The sequence below is a fragment of the Poecilia formosa genome, unplaced genomic scaffold, assembly GCF_000485575.1.
Source record: "Poecilia formosa unplaced genomic scaffold, Poecilia_formosa-5.1.2 Scaffold328, whole genome shotgun sequence".
Taxonomy (NCBI): domain Eukaryota; kingdom Metazoa; phylum Chordata; class Actinopteri; order Cyprinodontiformes; family Poeciliidae; genus Poecilia; species Poecilia formosa.
In genome coordinates this window covers 252,459-267,374 of record NW_006800267.1, presented here as the reverse complement: position 1 = coordinate 267,374, position 14,916 = coordinate 252,459, and the positions used below count along the sequence as shown (strand labels likewise).

Here is a 14,916-nt window from a genome sequence, read left to right as displayed (position 1 = left end):
ACTTTCCTACCCACTTCAAACAATTTGCTAGATTTTGGAATCTAGCTGTAGGCAACCTAGACCCATAGGCTACCTTGAAATGTGTTTTACTGGACTACTGCAAAGCTTCTCACTAGGATTCCTAGAAAGAGCCTGCAGAGGCTCCAGTACATCCAAAACTAGGATCCTGATGAGAAGGACCAAACATGACCATATCACTTCCATCCTCCTCTCTCTTGACTGGCTTCCCAGTTCCACCAGGATTGAATTCAAGGTTTCCCTCCTCACACACCGATGCCCCCAACTATCTCAAAGACATGCTGAACCTACAAAACACAACTTGCTCACTCTGCTCCAGTCCAGACGTCACATGACAAGACAATGTTCATTACACAGCACCTGATGAAAAACATCAGGAGACTTTTTTTTCACCAGGTGCTGTGTAATGATTGGACTGCAGAGCTGAAGTCAATGAGAAGGACTTGTTTAGTTTCTCTTCTTTTCTAAGTGTGACAGAATGAAGTGGAATGTCACGGCGTCTTGCTTTGCTGTATGTACAGAGTCCAGGTAGTCCTGATAGACGGTTCTTGTTAAGGCTTTGCAAGTTGGCAGCAAATAGTCAGTGATGAAAGTCCAACCAGATAGTTTATAACAGATAAAGAGTAGCTGCACCCGGTTACAGTTTGTTCCTTTTGCACTCGGTTCTGCATGATCAGATTTAAAAACAGACAAGAAGCTTATTTGTGGCTGGGTCTACTTGTATTGTTTTTGATTCATATCTTAATGTAGTCGGTAATGGAGATAGTAAATGATAATATGTTGTATTTGCTATTGCCAAACACTTTTACTCTCGTGACGAAAGAATATTTTACTCTTAATGTAACATGTTGTTAAAAATTGTTAATATTGTGACTGTTGGCGTCTCTCCTACATCCCTAAAGAGTCTGATTTTTGTGCTGCCCTGTGTGGTCAGTTCCCCGTCTCATGGGCATTCCCCCTCTTTTCTGTGGACTGTTTTAGGGTCTGGAGAGCTGTTTGAAGGGACCCGACAACTACAACAGCCAAGTGTTAATTGAGGCCACTGTGATTGCTCTGACCAAGCTGCAGCCTCTACTCAGCAAGGTATGAAATTTATCCATTCACCACTATATTCAGCCATTTCTGCTGCAAAATCAAATTTCCATTATTTTCATTTCATTGTGTCATTGTGTGTTGTCAAGATAAAAAATTGCCTTCATGATCTTGCATTGGTCGGATTTTGTCATAATTTAAAATGGAACTGTCAGAGTTGACACCTATTAAACACAGCAAATAACAGGAAAGACAAGAGAAAGTTGAATTCTCATTACTCGCGAGGAGAACAGACAGAGATGTGCTTTCAGTTACAAATCTCCTGCTGCTCTGAAGCACATTTGCCTGCCCCTCTCTTTTTATTGTCTTTAGGATCCCTGATCACAGAGAGCGCTATAACTCTAAAGGGAGGGGGAAAACACTTCATCACACAGTCACAGCGCCAAGATTATCACTAACTAACAACACAATCTATCTCACACTAGCTTATCCAGTTCCTGACCCAGGATCAAACAGGACAAGTTGTGAATCGTCACGGCGATGGTTTTATAACTATCTAAGAGGTCAAAGCAGGGCGTTCTGTGAAGAGCTGCTTTCACTGCTCTTCTTCAGAGAGGCCCTCTGAGAAAGGAAATCAGAGTGATTAACAATACAGAAACATTTCTTAAAAGATATGACTAAAACAAATAAGAGTACATAAACTAAGAACATATAAAACAGTATAACAAATAGTTGATAATAATACAATTTACCTAACAGAACTCTAAACTATATTCTTTCCATTTTAAAGAAAAACTTATGGTGCGTTCACACCAGACACGTCTGGTTTACATTCAAAGTCCACGGGCAGGTGGTCGAGTGCCCGTCGCAGCGCGTTTCGAGCAACTAGCACAGTGTGATTTGAAGTCGAGCACGTCCAACAGACTGGCAACAGAAAACAACGGCCATAGTGATTCTGACGCGCCTCCACATGGACTTTGAATAGAAACCATATGCGCCTGACGCTCAAAACGCATTTGGTGTGAACGCACCTTCAAGCGTCTGCATTCAAAGTGCACATGCATCAAAATTGAAGCGTCAGACGCATTTTTGACGTGTGTGACGCGTTTGGTGTGAACACACCAATAGAACATCCCAAAAACCCAACATACAGTCAAAATTTGCCATCCCATAAACTGGGTGCTATATTCCCCTCTGTGGTGAGAGGTCACAGGATCCTTTTTACCTAGAGTATAAAAGCCAGATGTTCTATTTGACTGCAACATCTGTTCAGAGACGTTAGATTGACAGGTAAATCTCCTCACCAGATAGTAACATCTATTAGTGACACAGCAGAAAATCTTCAGTTTTACTATGATCAGTTTGTGAGCTGACACTGAAACAGCTCTGCAGTCGAATGGTTTTCAGAATGATCAGCGCTAAATAAAATGTTTCTCTGTACATTTTGCTGCCCTCACTACCGTTAAGGTTGTGGGTGACTATATGCAGGTTAAAGATAAACCCTCATATCCTGTCATTTAGAACCAACCACCAAAGGAAAAACTTGCCTCATATTTTATTGCTCTGCTGCAACAATTACAAACTAAGAATTTTCTCCTAGTTTGGGAAGTTTGAATTAGGGATAATGATCCTCTTAGACATATTTTTAAGTCGTTGGTAATGAGGTGCCGTCATTGTTGCTGTTAAATGATTTGCTTCCTGTGTGAATGGATGTGTTTGCAGGACTCTCCGATGCACAAAGCTCTGTTCTGGGTGGCAGTAGCTGTGCTGCAGCTGGATGAAGTCAGCTTGTACTCTGCTGGAACTGCCCTTTTGGAGCAGAACCTTCACACTCTTGACACAATGCGGATCTTCAATGACAAGGTAGAGCAGGGGTGTCCAAAGTCGGTCCTAGACGGTCAGCATCCTGCATGTTTTAGTTCTCTCCCTGGTTTTACACACCTGCATCAAATGATGGCTCATTAGAAGGTCTAAGGAGAACACTGACTTACTGAGGAGGCTGTTACAACCACTATGGAGAGAACTAAAATATACAGGATGCCGGCCCTCGAGGACCGACGTTGGACACCCCTGAGGTAGAGCTTACAAGGGCTGAAAGAAACGCCGTCATAATGTCTGTATACTTTGATGCCTTGTGGTCAAAATTCATCATAAGAAAGAGAACATTGTCAGAGAACTTGACTGTTTTCTTTTAGGTCAAAGCATAGATGTATAGCATAGCATAGAACTGACTGTCTTAGAATAGCTGCTAGCTTGTTTTTAGCCAGCAGAGTTTCTTCTTCCTCTGCTGTGACTGTTTGATTACTGCAGTCATTAAAATGAAATGTTCACACACTTAATGCATTTTCATTTACTTATCAGAACTTTTCACATGAATCACTTTCATTAACTGAAATACTAAAATGCTATATTTTTACTACTTCTACACAGTTCATAGAAAAGTCCTGTTAATAAAGATGGCATGGTGATATGGAGCCTTTTAACCAAATCTGCTGTTTGCTTCTTCAGAGTCCAGAGGAGGTTTTCATGGAAATTAGGCGTCCTTTAGAATGGCACTGTAAGCAGATGGATCATTTTGTGGGTCTCAATTTTAGTGCCAACTTCAACTTTGCCTTAGTGGGCCACTTACTCAAAGGTAAGGCCGTTTCCTTTTTCACTCTCTTGACTAATCATTTATTGTTTATCAGTCACCGGAAAAAACTGTTAATGTAGTTAAATCCTAAGTTAGGAGTAAATGCTTTGACTTTTGATCAGTTCGTCCACAGTGTTTGTGAATAATTGTCGTTCATGAGCAAACAGGCATTTTCTTTGCTAGTGTCAGGTTATCTATAGTTCTCATGTTCTGCTTTTGTCTCTGCAGGCTACAGACACCCGTCTCCCACCACCGTGGCGAGGACAGTGCGGATCCTGCACACACTGTTGGCTCTAACAAGCAAACATTTGAAATGCGACAAGTTTGAGGTCAACACTCAGAGCGTGGCTTATTTAGCTGGTAAAAACCAACATGCAATACATCCTTCAGATGTTCACCTTCATTACTACATAATATTGTTTTTAAAACTGAGGACAAGCCCACACTAATGTGGCCCGAGCACAGAGGAAGTTTCACTAAGTTGTGCACTTCTATGAACTTGCAGCTCAAAGTGGTTATTGCTCGGTATGCATCAACAGTTTTCTATCATTTGCTGCTGTCTTGGTTCTGAAAGCCTTGTTGTTTCCTTATGAGGTTTGTTAGACTGTGAATAAACACAAATACGATGACCGCACCTCATCTTCAACTTATTTTGGTCATACAGAGATGATCTTTTTTACTACCTGTACTTTTTCTGCAGCCTTGCTCACCGTGTCAGAGGAAGTCAGAAGTCGATGTAGCCTCAAACACAGGAAGTCGCTGCTTATTTCTGAGCTGTCTGTGGACCCTGTACCTATGGAGACCTACACCAGTCACATCACCAACCCCAAATGCAGGTGTGTTAACAAATGGGACTTTGTTCTATTCCCTCCCATGATCCACCGAACCAGAATAAATGAAATGCTGCATGTCTGCTCACAATGTTTTATTTTCAGAACTGTGCAAGAGCCTCAGCCCTGGACATCGCCTCAGGTTTCAGAGCGCTACCTTTCCACCCATCACTACCCCACGATGGGCCAGATTAGCCCGCGAACGCGCAAATCCATGAGCCTGGACATGGGCCAACCATCACAGGCCAACACAAAGAAGCTTCTCGGTATTTAATCTTTTCCACATAATAGTATCCATGTTATGTATAATATGATGTGTGTATGTATGCATGTGTCTACATACGGTGGTGTAAAAAAGCAGTTAACACTTTATTTGATGGGGTGTGTCTAAGACTGACATAAATGTTATGAACATGAAGGAGTCTTTATGAATATTTATGACTGTTGTCATGAAGTGTCATTCGGTAAACAATGACACCTTTATTGCAAAATTGACAATTTGAATGAACTTTTAATGCAAGCTTTAATGCAAACTTGCATTAAAAGTGTCATTATTTACTGAATGACACTTCATAGCAACAGTCGTAAACATTCATGAAGACTTCTTCATGTTCATAACATTTATGTGTCATGTCAGTCACACCCCGTCAAATGAAGTTACCAAAAAGGTTTGCTTCCTTCCTCATTTCCTTTTTTTGCATGTTTGACACACTTCAATATTTCACAACATAAAACCAATTTAAATATTAGTCAACACAAGAAAACACAAAAGGCAATTTTTAAATGAAGGTGTTTTATTGAGGGAGAAAAAAATACAAGCCCACATGGCCCTGCGTGACAAAGTAATCCCCCCTATTAAAACAGTATTGTAGTGCATAGTTTAACACAGGGCCACATAGTTTTGGATTTTCTTTCCTCTCTTAATAAAAACACCTTCATTTAAAAACTTAATTTTGTGTTAATTTGTTGTATTGCTTTTAGAAATTGCGGAGTACTTATTGCTTTAGAGCAACATTTAGTTTTATACTTTTAAAATTGGAACGAGACCCGAAGAAACTCCTGTTAGTTTACAAATCTAGAATAAACTTAAAATCTACTTAACAACCCAGAACAAAACTCAGACATGGAGAACCAACATTTAGCTTTTTATTGTGCAAATGTAGAACCCAACCCAGAACAACTGGAACCAACATCTAGTTTTATCAGAACCAGAGAAACCTCTGTTAGTTTATAAAATATGGACTATTTGTTCTTATTAAACATGCGGAACCAATATGTAGTTTTATACTTTACCTAAAGTAATACCCTGTTTTTTGTATTTCCTTCTAATCCATGTAAAGCACTTTGAACTGCCTTGTTGCTGAAAATATGCTACATGAATAAAATGACCTTACATGCAAAGTACATATATGTATATTTGTGTAGATGTATATTATATATAACTTATATCTAATTGAATCTCTGTGGCTCTTCGGTTGGGTTGTCTCATGTATTCACTGTCTGTTCCAGGTACCAGGAAGAGCTTTGATCATCTCATATCAGACTCCAAAGCACCAAAAAGGCCAGAGATGGAGGCGGGGATGACCACCCCCCCGAAGATGAGGCGTGTAGCAGAAAATGACTATGAGATCGGTAACAAAACGGATAAACTGAACACAATTCCACATCGGCAGCTTAAGACGTCTGACAAAAAATACATTTACTTTCTATTGACTCACCCACTTGGGGCTTACACTTCAACCCATGAGGCCCAGCAATATTTGAAGCTGTTCTTAAAACAAGCACTTGTGGGCATACTCTAACTTGACAGAATTGCAGTGATCTGTTCTGTCTTAGCAAAATTCATCCAGTATTATAAAAGAATGCGTCACTCTGCTTTCGATGTGGATTTGGCTTTTGTGTGTTTTCTAGTTTTTTTGTTTTCTAAACAAGCAGTTTGTAATTCTGATCTTTATTGTTACTGGTAAAGAGACACAAAGAATTGGAAATTCTCACCTGCGAAAGGTGTCTGTATCAGAGTCTAATGTTCTGCTGGATGAGGAGGTGCTGACTGACCCCAAAATCCAGGCTCTGCTGCTCACTGTGCTGGTGAGTTCTCAAGCTCAGTCCTTGTAGAGACGATGTGGTACCTCCAAACTGTGACTGTGCTTTTCAAGTTCTTCTTCTCTTCCTCAGGCAACCCAGGTTAAGTACACCACAGATGACTTTGACCAACGGATTTTGTACGAGTACCTAGCCGAAGCCAGTGTTGTGTTTCCTAAAGTTTTTCCAGTCGTGTAAGTTCTAAATACTGTATTTCTCACTTGATCAGTTCATGCACTTGAAATGACCTTTGCCATGAACTTGACTTTTGACCGGAGATGCTTGTTTTTGAGTTCCATTTTCACATTCCACGCTGTGCTAGCTCATTAAAGTTAGGCTTTCTCTCACCCTAATTTGTATACAGTAAAAAGAAAAACTGTTGTCTTTTTTTATGGTTTTGCTTTTTCTCTTTCTTTCTTTTTCTTCCTAAACTACTTTTCCAAAATAAGAGATACTGGTGCTGCCTCTATCTAGCCTCCTTACTGCTCTGCCTTAAAATAGCGCCCCCTAGCTACAACCACTAATTACGTAGACGGAGGAGAACGTTTCAGAGCAGGGGTGGGCAATCCTGGTCCTGGAGGGCCGGGGTCCTGCAACTCTTAGACGTCTCCCTGGTCCAACACACTTGAATCCAACAGCTGAATCTCCTCCTCAGTGCAGTCAGGTTCTCCAGTCCTGCTAAGACCTCATTATTTGACTCAGGTGTGTTGAAGTAAAGTTACAGGACATCGGCCCTCCAGGCCTGGAGTTTCCCACCCCTGTTAATAGACTGTGCGGCTAAAAACACTGAATAAGACCTGGAGGAGGTGACCAGTCCTGAGCATTAAACTGGCTACATGTTTAAGACTGAAGGCTCACAGGTGAGTCAGAACCTAGAACTACTGACAGCTCAGTGAACAGAGATCATTTAAATGGTAGAAGAGCAGATATTGGAATGGAAAACATGCTAACAGACCTGGAGATGCTAACTGCTAAGAGAATTTTGGAAATGTATCTTTACATCTGCAGATCTTTAGATATTTTTATGAGAATATATCTACCAAGATAACATAGATAAATAATAATTATACATACAATTAGGCTCAAAAATATTCATACCTCTGGAAATGTAGTAAATCTCTCCACCGACCATCATCCAGGTCACAGCTGGGACTCTGGCTTTGTTGTCTCTGCTCCCGGTCGCCGTCATTCTTCCCCTCGCTGCCTCTGCTGTTTTATGGTGGTACTGCACTGAATTTCCACCTGATTTTGTTGTTTATTCTGGATCCCATCTAGTAATCATTCGGGCCACTTTGGTTGTAAGCCTCCTCGCAGACGTGTGCCCTGCAGATCACCGTGTTAGTTGACATTGTTAATGGTGAAATCTTGGCTTCCCAGCTGGATGACTCTCACCCAAGGCTAAAATAATTTTGTGTGTTTTTCCCCTCCCCATGTCCAGACCAACTGCAGCCTGAACAGCCATAAACAAGTTTTAACCACACCTGAACGAACACAACCTCCTTGAGCTCAGCCGCTGGGCTCCGTTCTCCTCCAGTTACCTCACACAAGCTGCATGTTTTTTCTAGAAGGAGAGTTTTTCATTGGTTCAACACTTTCAAACATTCACCAGCTTATTAGAGACCAAGAACAACAACCAGATTTACAGTCTCACCTCAGAAAATATTTTTTCTACCATTTTAAAGAACTTTCAATTTACACTTTAAACTACCAGTGAACAAAGTGAAATGCCCGTTCCTGCCCTCTGTCTGACCTGTAGTCTGTGTCGAGTTTTTCTATGCGTTTTCTATGTTGTTCCTCTCATTCATAGTATAGTTTCACTTCTCTTTTCAAAAAGCTGACCTTTTCCACTATCCCAGTCTCATGTATTAACATCTATTCTAACACAAAGTTCTCAAGCATTAATTGTGACATTGCCACATTTCAGTAGTCAACTTTTGACTATAGGTAACATGTTTATATGTGCACTCCTCAGTTATAATTTATTGGACTCCAAGATCAACACTGTGCTGTCCATGTGCCAAGACATCAACCTCCTGAACCCCGTCCATGGCATTGTACAGAGCGTGGTGTACCACGAGGAATCCCCTCCTCAGTACCAGCCTTCATATTTACAAAGTATGACATTTTGTCTTCTTCGCACCTTTACAGATGGAACGTCTTCTACAGTCATGTGATCTGAAGTGGATATGTCTGCACTGTCAGCTCTTAAGTGTCACCTGTTTCTCATTCATTTTTATTTAACAGGTTTTGGCTTTAATGGGCTGTGGAGATTTGCTGGACCTTTTTCTAAGGTATGGATGTTTCCTCTTCCTGTTATGTCTTTGTTTTGTTCTGGAGCATTCTTAGAGCTATGCAGTACTTGTGTGGCTAAGTTGGTATAGCAATAAAAGAAGGAAGTGCATGTACTGTCAAATTCACATGCAGTTAAAGCAGAAAACAAACATGCATCTTCTGCTTTGGAGAATTTAGTGAGTGGTAACTGCACAGTATTCAGCTACATTTCTATACTTTGACTTCATTTCTACACACACACACACACACACACACACACATAGTATCTGCTGACCTCAGCAGATACTATGCCACCCCACAACCACCAACCTACAACATCAGACTGCTGTGTTCTTGCCTGTGTTACAACTTTTGCCATTTTGGTGACTAGAATAATGTCTTTAATGAACTTTGAGAGTTAGACTTGATTATTGTAACCAAACGAAAGTTTCATAGAACATTAGGTCTGGTGATTGAACAACACAGCAACATTTGTATTCTTACAAAGTGTTGATAAATTGCATTATCTAATAAAAATGAGATAATGTAATTTTAGGTTTGAAATGTTACAGAAACAACATTTTTGCTGGCTGCTCATTTACGGCTGAGTCACATCCCATTCTGCTGTTTGGCTTTAAAAGTGGATCACATGCAGAAGAATATTTTTTCTCGCTGATGTTATATTGTTTATTGCATTTCTGATGAACAGGAAGTATATTTTTATGGCTTTCTGAATCAACACTGGGTCAATTGTCTGCAATGTAAGCATTTATCTTTTTTTCTGTCCCTGCAGCAAACACAGATCCCAGACTATGCTGAACTGATTGTGAAGTTTTTGGAAGCGTTGATCGACAGCTACCTGCCCACAGCCGATGAAGAGAGAGGAGAGGAACAACTACGAACTCCCACATCCCCGTATCCTCCCAGCAGCCAAAGCCAGCTGAGCATCACTGCCAATCTGAACCTGTCAAACTCCATGACCTCACTGGCCACATCACAGCACTCCCCAGGTGTGACCCCCCCTCCACCCAAACACAAATACACACTCTCAGTCAGACCTGCTTCAGAGGTTAATATTTCTTTTGGTCTAGGCCGCCTTAACCTTTAAATGTTCTTTGTTAGTTGGATAAAAAAAATACAACTGACTGGATTCACCAGTGAATGTTTTTGGATCTAAAATACAAATGGTAAACCATCACAGTAGTTATGAAGTCGACTGTAAAGGGGTAAAAGTTCCAGGGCTGCGCGGTGTGATGGCATACGTATCACAGATCGCCTCCACAACCTGCCAAAGCAGAGATGATGGGATTATCTACAGAGCAGATGATTTGGTCCTATTCCTTCAGCTTCATGGATTAACTTTTATGTTGAAAGGCTGCTGTGATTGAGGTTCTTGCTTACTCATGAATTTAACTTTGCCATAAAATTTAACTTGTAAGTTGTAAAAATAACTTATTAAAACTATTTGCATGACTATAAAAGTCATCATGTTTTCTTCTTTGTCCATCAAGGAGGTCATGTAGTCATTTGATTCAGGTGTTCTGGGACTGACACACACCTAAGACAATCAGGACAGTGGTTCCTAGGGTCAGGGATAGGGTCAAGGGTTAGGGTCAGGGATAGGGTCAAGTGAAAGTACAGTGGGAATAATTCATCAGCAGAACTAGAACTGACTACATTTAGCTGCAGTTTAGACTCCAAAACAGCAGGAGGACATTTTAAGAAGTTTTTTCCTCACTATGTGCAGAAGGTCAAGTTAGCTGCCTGCCAGGCTAAATTAACCCTCAACATTTACAGTATGAAAGGATCTTATGATGGAATTGTCGTAGGTCAATTTAACCTCTGATGTTTTATATGTAGGTCATCAAGCTTGCACTGCGGGAATCGTACGCTTCGTTTTCGATAGAATGCATCTGTCCTTTCTTTGTTCCTCCAGGTGTGGATAAGGAGAATGTCCAGCTGTCCCCCAGCTCTGCTCTGTCCAGTGGAGGACGCATTCGCCACGGGTCAGCCAGTCAGGTCCAGAAGCAGCGCAGCGCCGGCAGCTTTAAGAGACCCAGCATTAAGAAAATAGTCTGACCGCCCCTCCAGGCCGAGCCGCCAGCCTTCACGCTGCGCTCTCTGTTTACACTCTAGTTTCTCCTTGTTCTTCATTCTCGCTGCATTGGCAAAACAAGTGAAAGAAGGAGGGCAAACTGAACGCAGGCGTTTCTCTTCTTATTCTTTGACGGCAAAAGGTATGGGAGATGCTTCTGATCTGCACTGTGTTCTGTGTGGAAGCTTTTCCTACCTGCAGGAAGTGAGAACAGGGACACGTCAGCATTACGTTGACTCTGACACAGAGGGACATGTGGTTGAAGTTCCTGGGTCTGAGTCAGTCAGATACACACCATGAGAGCAGCGCAGTGTGATGGGACCAACATACTCGATCCGCTTGGACATATCAGTTGCTCTCTCTATCCTGTACATATTTGACATAGACTGATGATGTACATCCAGTCCTTTATGCTAAATTTGCTGTTTTCTCTATGGTGTGCCTTTGTATGTGTTTTTCTATATGTACACTTTGTAAAGTAAAAGTCAAACCTTGCTGGACACAATAAACAGGTACTAATTATGAAGACAGGCTACTCATATCAAGCTGCCATGATCTGCCTGCGGTGATGGTCAAACAACAGTTAACCCCGATGCCTGTCACTATTTACTCCTGTAGAAGTAGATGATGCTACACAAATCTTCCTGTTCGCAAAACTCTTTCCAAAAATATCTTCTTCTTTTTTAACACTTATCCATTAATATTACAAAACACTATGAAAAATACAACCATGTAAATACCTGCAAATATTTTTGGTTTCATTGCTTTTCTGTTTTTCCAATGATATATTTTTAGCAGCAAAAACGTGTTATTCAAGATTTGTGTAAAGGGCAATAATCTGTAGCTCTCCAAATGCTTTTCCCCTCCGATTAGCAACAGAGCAAACGACTCGCCGGGGAACATCGGGTGTTGCATCGCACACCGCTACAGCCGACCCACGGAGGGAGTCGTTTTGGTTTTCACCTAAACTTTTTTCGGTCTTTGCTTTTGTTTTCTTGCCATTGACAGGCAATATTATCTATTGTTTATAGATGGTAAACAATAGTAATATTGTTTATTTTCTATCTCCATGTTGGTTCTGTTCTTTTTGTTTTTCAGCATTGTGTTTGTTTTTGACTTGTGTATAAAACGCACAGAGATGACCGAAACAAAAAAAAACCTCACAAATTCATGATCATGGAGACTGGCCAGGCAAACACAGCAAAGCACACATGTTCTATGAGAAGACATTCTCCGTACTTGTGCTCCTTCGTTTCCATCGCCACTTCCCCCTCATACTCCACTGTCTCCAGGAATATGACGACTAGCTCTGCTTTTTCTGTAAAGCTGTGTGGCGTTAGGTTTGCAGCAGGATAATACTGAGAGTGTGACATGCCACTGCAGATTGTTCAGGGTTCTCAAATGTTTGGAACCCAGGTTTTGCAGTTTAGTTCAGTTCTTATGTTTTAGAGAGCATCTGGTAGCTGCTGTCCTCCATCATGGTAAAAAGATTTCCCTGCCTGAGTTAAGACAGGCAGTTGAGATTAAAGAAATGCACATGATGGCATGGTGTTCATTCAGGCTGAGTTTGGGTTGGGAAAATGGAAGTAGTATTCTAAAATTGTTCTCTGTCAGCATGAAGATGGGCAGGGAGCTCCTTTAGAGACGCGGTGAACAGGTTTCCCTGTGAGGTGTGTGATTCAGTCTGCCATAACGCGCGTTCAGAGACTGAAGTGTAATTAGTGACCTGTGGTTTAAGAAAGTTCCCACTATTTTCATTTATACATTTACACAGATTTTGGCTACTTCTACATGGAACATATGCATCTGGTTTAGTCTGAGTTGTCAGTGATTAGTGCATGTGAGTTTAGGACCCACAGATGATGTTAAATTATGAACATCACTGTGTGTTTGATGTCAGAATTACAGAAACAGTCACTCAGTGTTCCTGTGTGAACACTGAGTGACTTAGTTTGTGAATGTTTGGTTGTTTAAAACCCCTTAACTTTCACCCCCAAACACGTTCATGTAAGTCATTGGGTCCGTGAAGACAGCAGTGTCTTTATGACCATTAACAACTCGAAGCTGCAGTATTTAACTTTCCAAATTTATTTTTTTTACATATTTGTTCAGACTGTCACCATGTTGTGAGATATAATCTGTGAAAAGATCAGTCTCCTCCACCTCCTCCCAGTAACTGCTATTGCCATCTGCAGAAATCCACCGCTCCCAGTCAAAAACAACCAATCAGGAAGGTCTCAGCGCCATCAGTCAGCCTTGTGATACACGCTGCTAAACGTGTACACAAGTGGATAGACAACTTACTGTTCCATTAAAGCTGTTTATCCACTGTCACCGGTGGCTATGCTAATTAGCCTGAGCATTCCTGGCAGGCTGTGTCGCGGTGAAACGGCTGTAACACAGCAGAGAGCAAAGGAAGCGCTAACACCCTTGACCGGGCTCTGATTGTTGACTGCCCAGTTTTCGCTCTAACACACTTGAAATGCCACGTCCGGATTTCTTCCTGAAACGTGCAACATGTTCACCTTTGACCTAAAAGAATCTGAGGGCAGCTCTCTGAGACTGACTGCGGAACAGAATATGTATCCTGAACTTATGAAACAAACAGATGACTTGCACTAAGTTTAAATGGGTCATGGCTTTGTAAAGATGATGAAAAAAAAAATCCAATTGTGGCATGTTCTTTTAATGTTATGCAAAATCTGTCTTGAGTATGTTCTGAGTAGTCTGAGTTTTGTTTTTAATCCAGTATGTGTGATAATTGTAAAGATTTTGTGTACAATTTGAGATGATATATTTACTACACTGTACATACCTGTGATATTGTATCATTTTGTTTTTGTAAAGCAGGTACTTTCTGTATCATAACACATATTACAGTGTTAGTAATAAAAGGTTCTGCTAGTGCCTGACATTGTCTTCTTTAAACTTCAATACGTCTGATTTATTAATAGAAGAGTTTGTGTTCTCCAGCTACTTTGTGCCATTTTATACCACAGTCATGTAACTATATTACCTTCAGTTCTTATACATTTGTAGGTATAGAAATGTATTAAAAATTTTATTTCATAATTCAACGCTTTGAAATTAGTCATCACAACATGGCTCCTCTGTTAACTCTAACTATGTTTTTACCAGTGTTGCACTGAGAAGCAGCTCGTTTAATGAGCTCAGCTGGTGTGCAGTTGCACCAGGTGTTTGCTAATTGCTGCTGGCTAGTCTGAAGGAGCTGCTCTGTAAGGTGGAAGCTTGGAAACTGCAGCTCAGAGGAGGAGCTTTGTCCTCGAGGTGACGCTCGGTTCACTCAGTTGATTTCTCAAACATGCATGAAAGGATCACAGTAACACTCTGCATATGTTTTTGATGAGAGAATAACATTAGAACATGATTTAAAGCTCAAAACTGTCAATTGTACATAATACTGCCCCTTTAACATATTTGCAATGCCCACCTGATGATCCTTTGGAGCCATTAAAACCAGAGACACAACACTGTGTGTGTAACACACAAATTATTCCATCTGTTATTTCAACAGTAAGCTTTTTTTTTTCTTTCTCAGGTATTCATACTTTAGTTACAAAGATCACACATATTGGGCACATTAAAGCAGTTTTTTTTTCTTTATTTGCAGTCTCTTCAGCTCACTGAGAATTTTTTCTTTTAAATATGACATCACTGTAACTGTGGCCGGTTCAGAAAGACTTAACTCACAAACTTAAGATCCACCAGTTTCCTGTGAGCCGTATCACCACCCAGGCTAACTTTTGTTACCCAGAGCTAGAGGGTCTGTGGGGTCTCGCCGTTTGGAGAGACCGTCCCCCTCGCGGCAGCTCCGCGCATAGCACCGTGTACAACCATGAATACAAACAGGAAAAACACATTTACAGAAATTTACAATAAGCTGAGCCGTGAGTGGTCTTACAGTGTGTTTCCATGTTGTTATTACAAATGCATAT

At 40.9% G+C, this 14,916-nt stretch overlaps 1 protein-coding gene across 3 annotated transcripts in view; it reads left to right on the top strand.

The window, feature by feature from the left end:
* The window catches only part of nf1a (neurofibromin 1a), an 89,266-nt gene extending 76,225 nt beyond the window's left edge, over positions 1-13,041 (top strand). For all 3 annotated transcript variants that reach the window (XM_007573396.2, XM_016661412.1, XM_007573395.2), the window contains 13 exons: positions 1,000-1,101; positions 2,773-2,913; positions 3,559-3,685; positions 3,911-4,042; positions 4,383-4,518; positions 4,618-4,778; positions 6,022-6,144; positions 6,482-6,600; positions 6,688-6,788; positions 8,567-8,709; positions 8,839-8,885; positions 9,659-9,875; positions 10,802-13,041. In XM_007573396.2, coding sequence (XP_007573458.1) covers positions 1,000-1,101; positions 2,773-2,913; positions 3,559-3,685; positions 3,911-4,042; positions 4,383-4,518; positions 4,618-4,778; positions 6,022-6,144; positions 6,482-6,600; positions 6,688-6,788; positions 8,567-8,709; positions 8,839-8,885; positions 9,659-9,875; positions 10,802-10,944 — 1,692 coding nt within the window. In that variant the 3' untranslated portion in view covers positions 10,945-13,041. The remainder of the gene's footprint in view (positions 1-999; positions 1,102-2,772; positions 2,914-3,558; positions 3,686-3,910; positions 4,043-4,382; positions 4,519-4,617; positions 4,779-6,021; positions 6,145-6,481; positions 6,601-6,687; positions 6,789-8,566; positions 8,710-8,838; positions 8,886-9,658; positions 9,876-10,801) is intronic.
* The last annotated feature ends 1,875 nt before the right edge of the window (positions 13,042-14,916 follow it).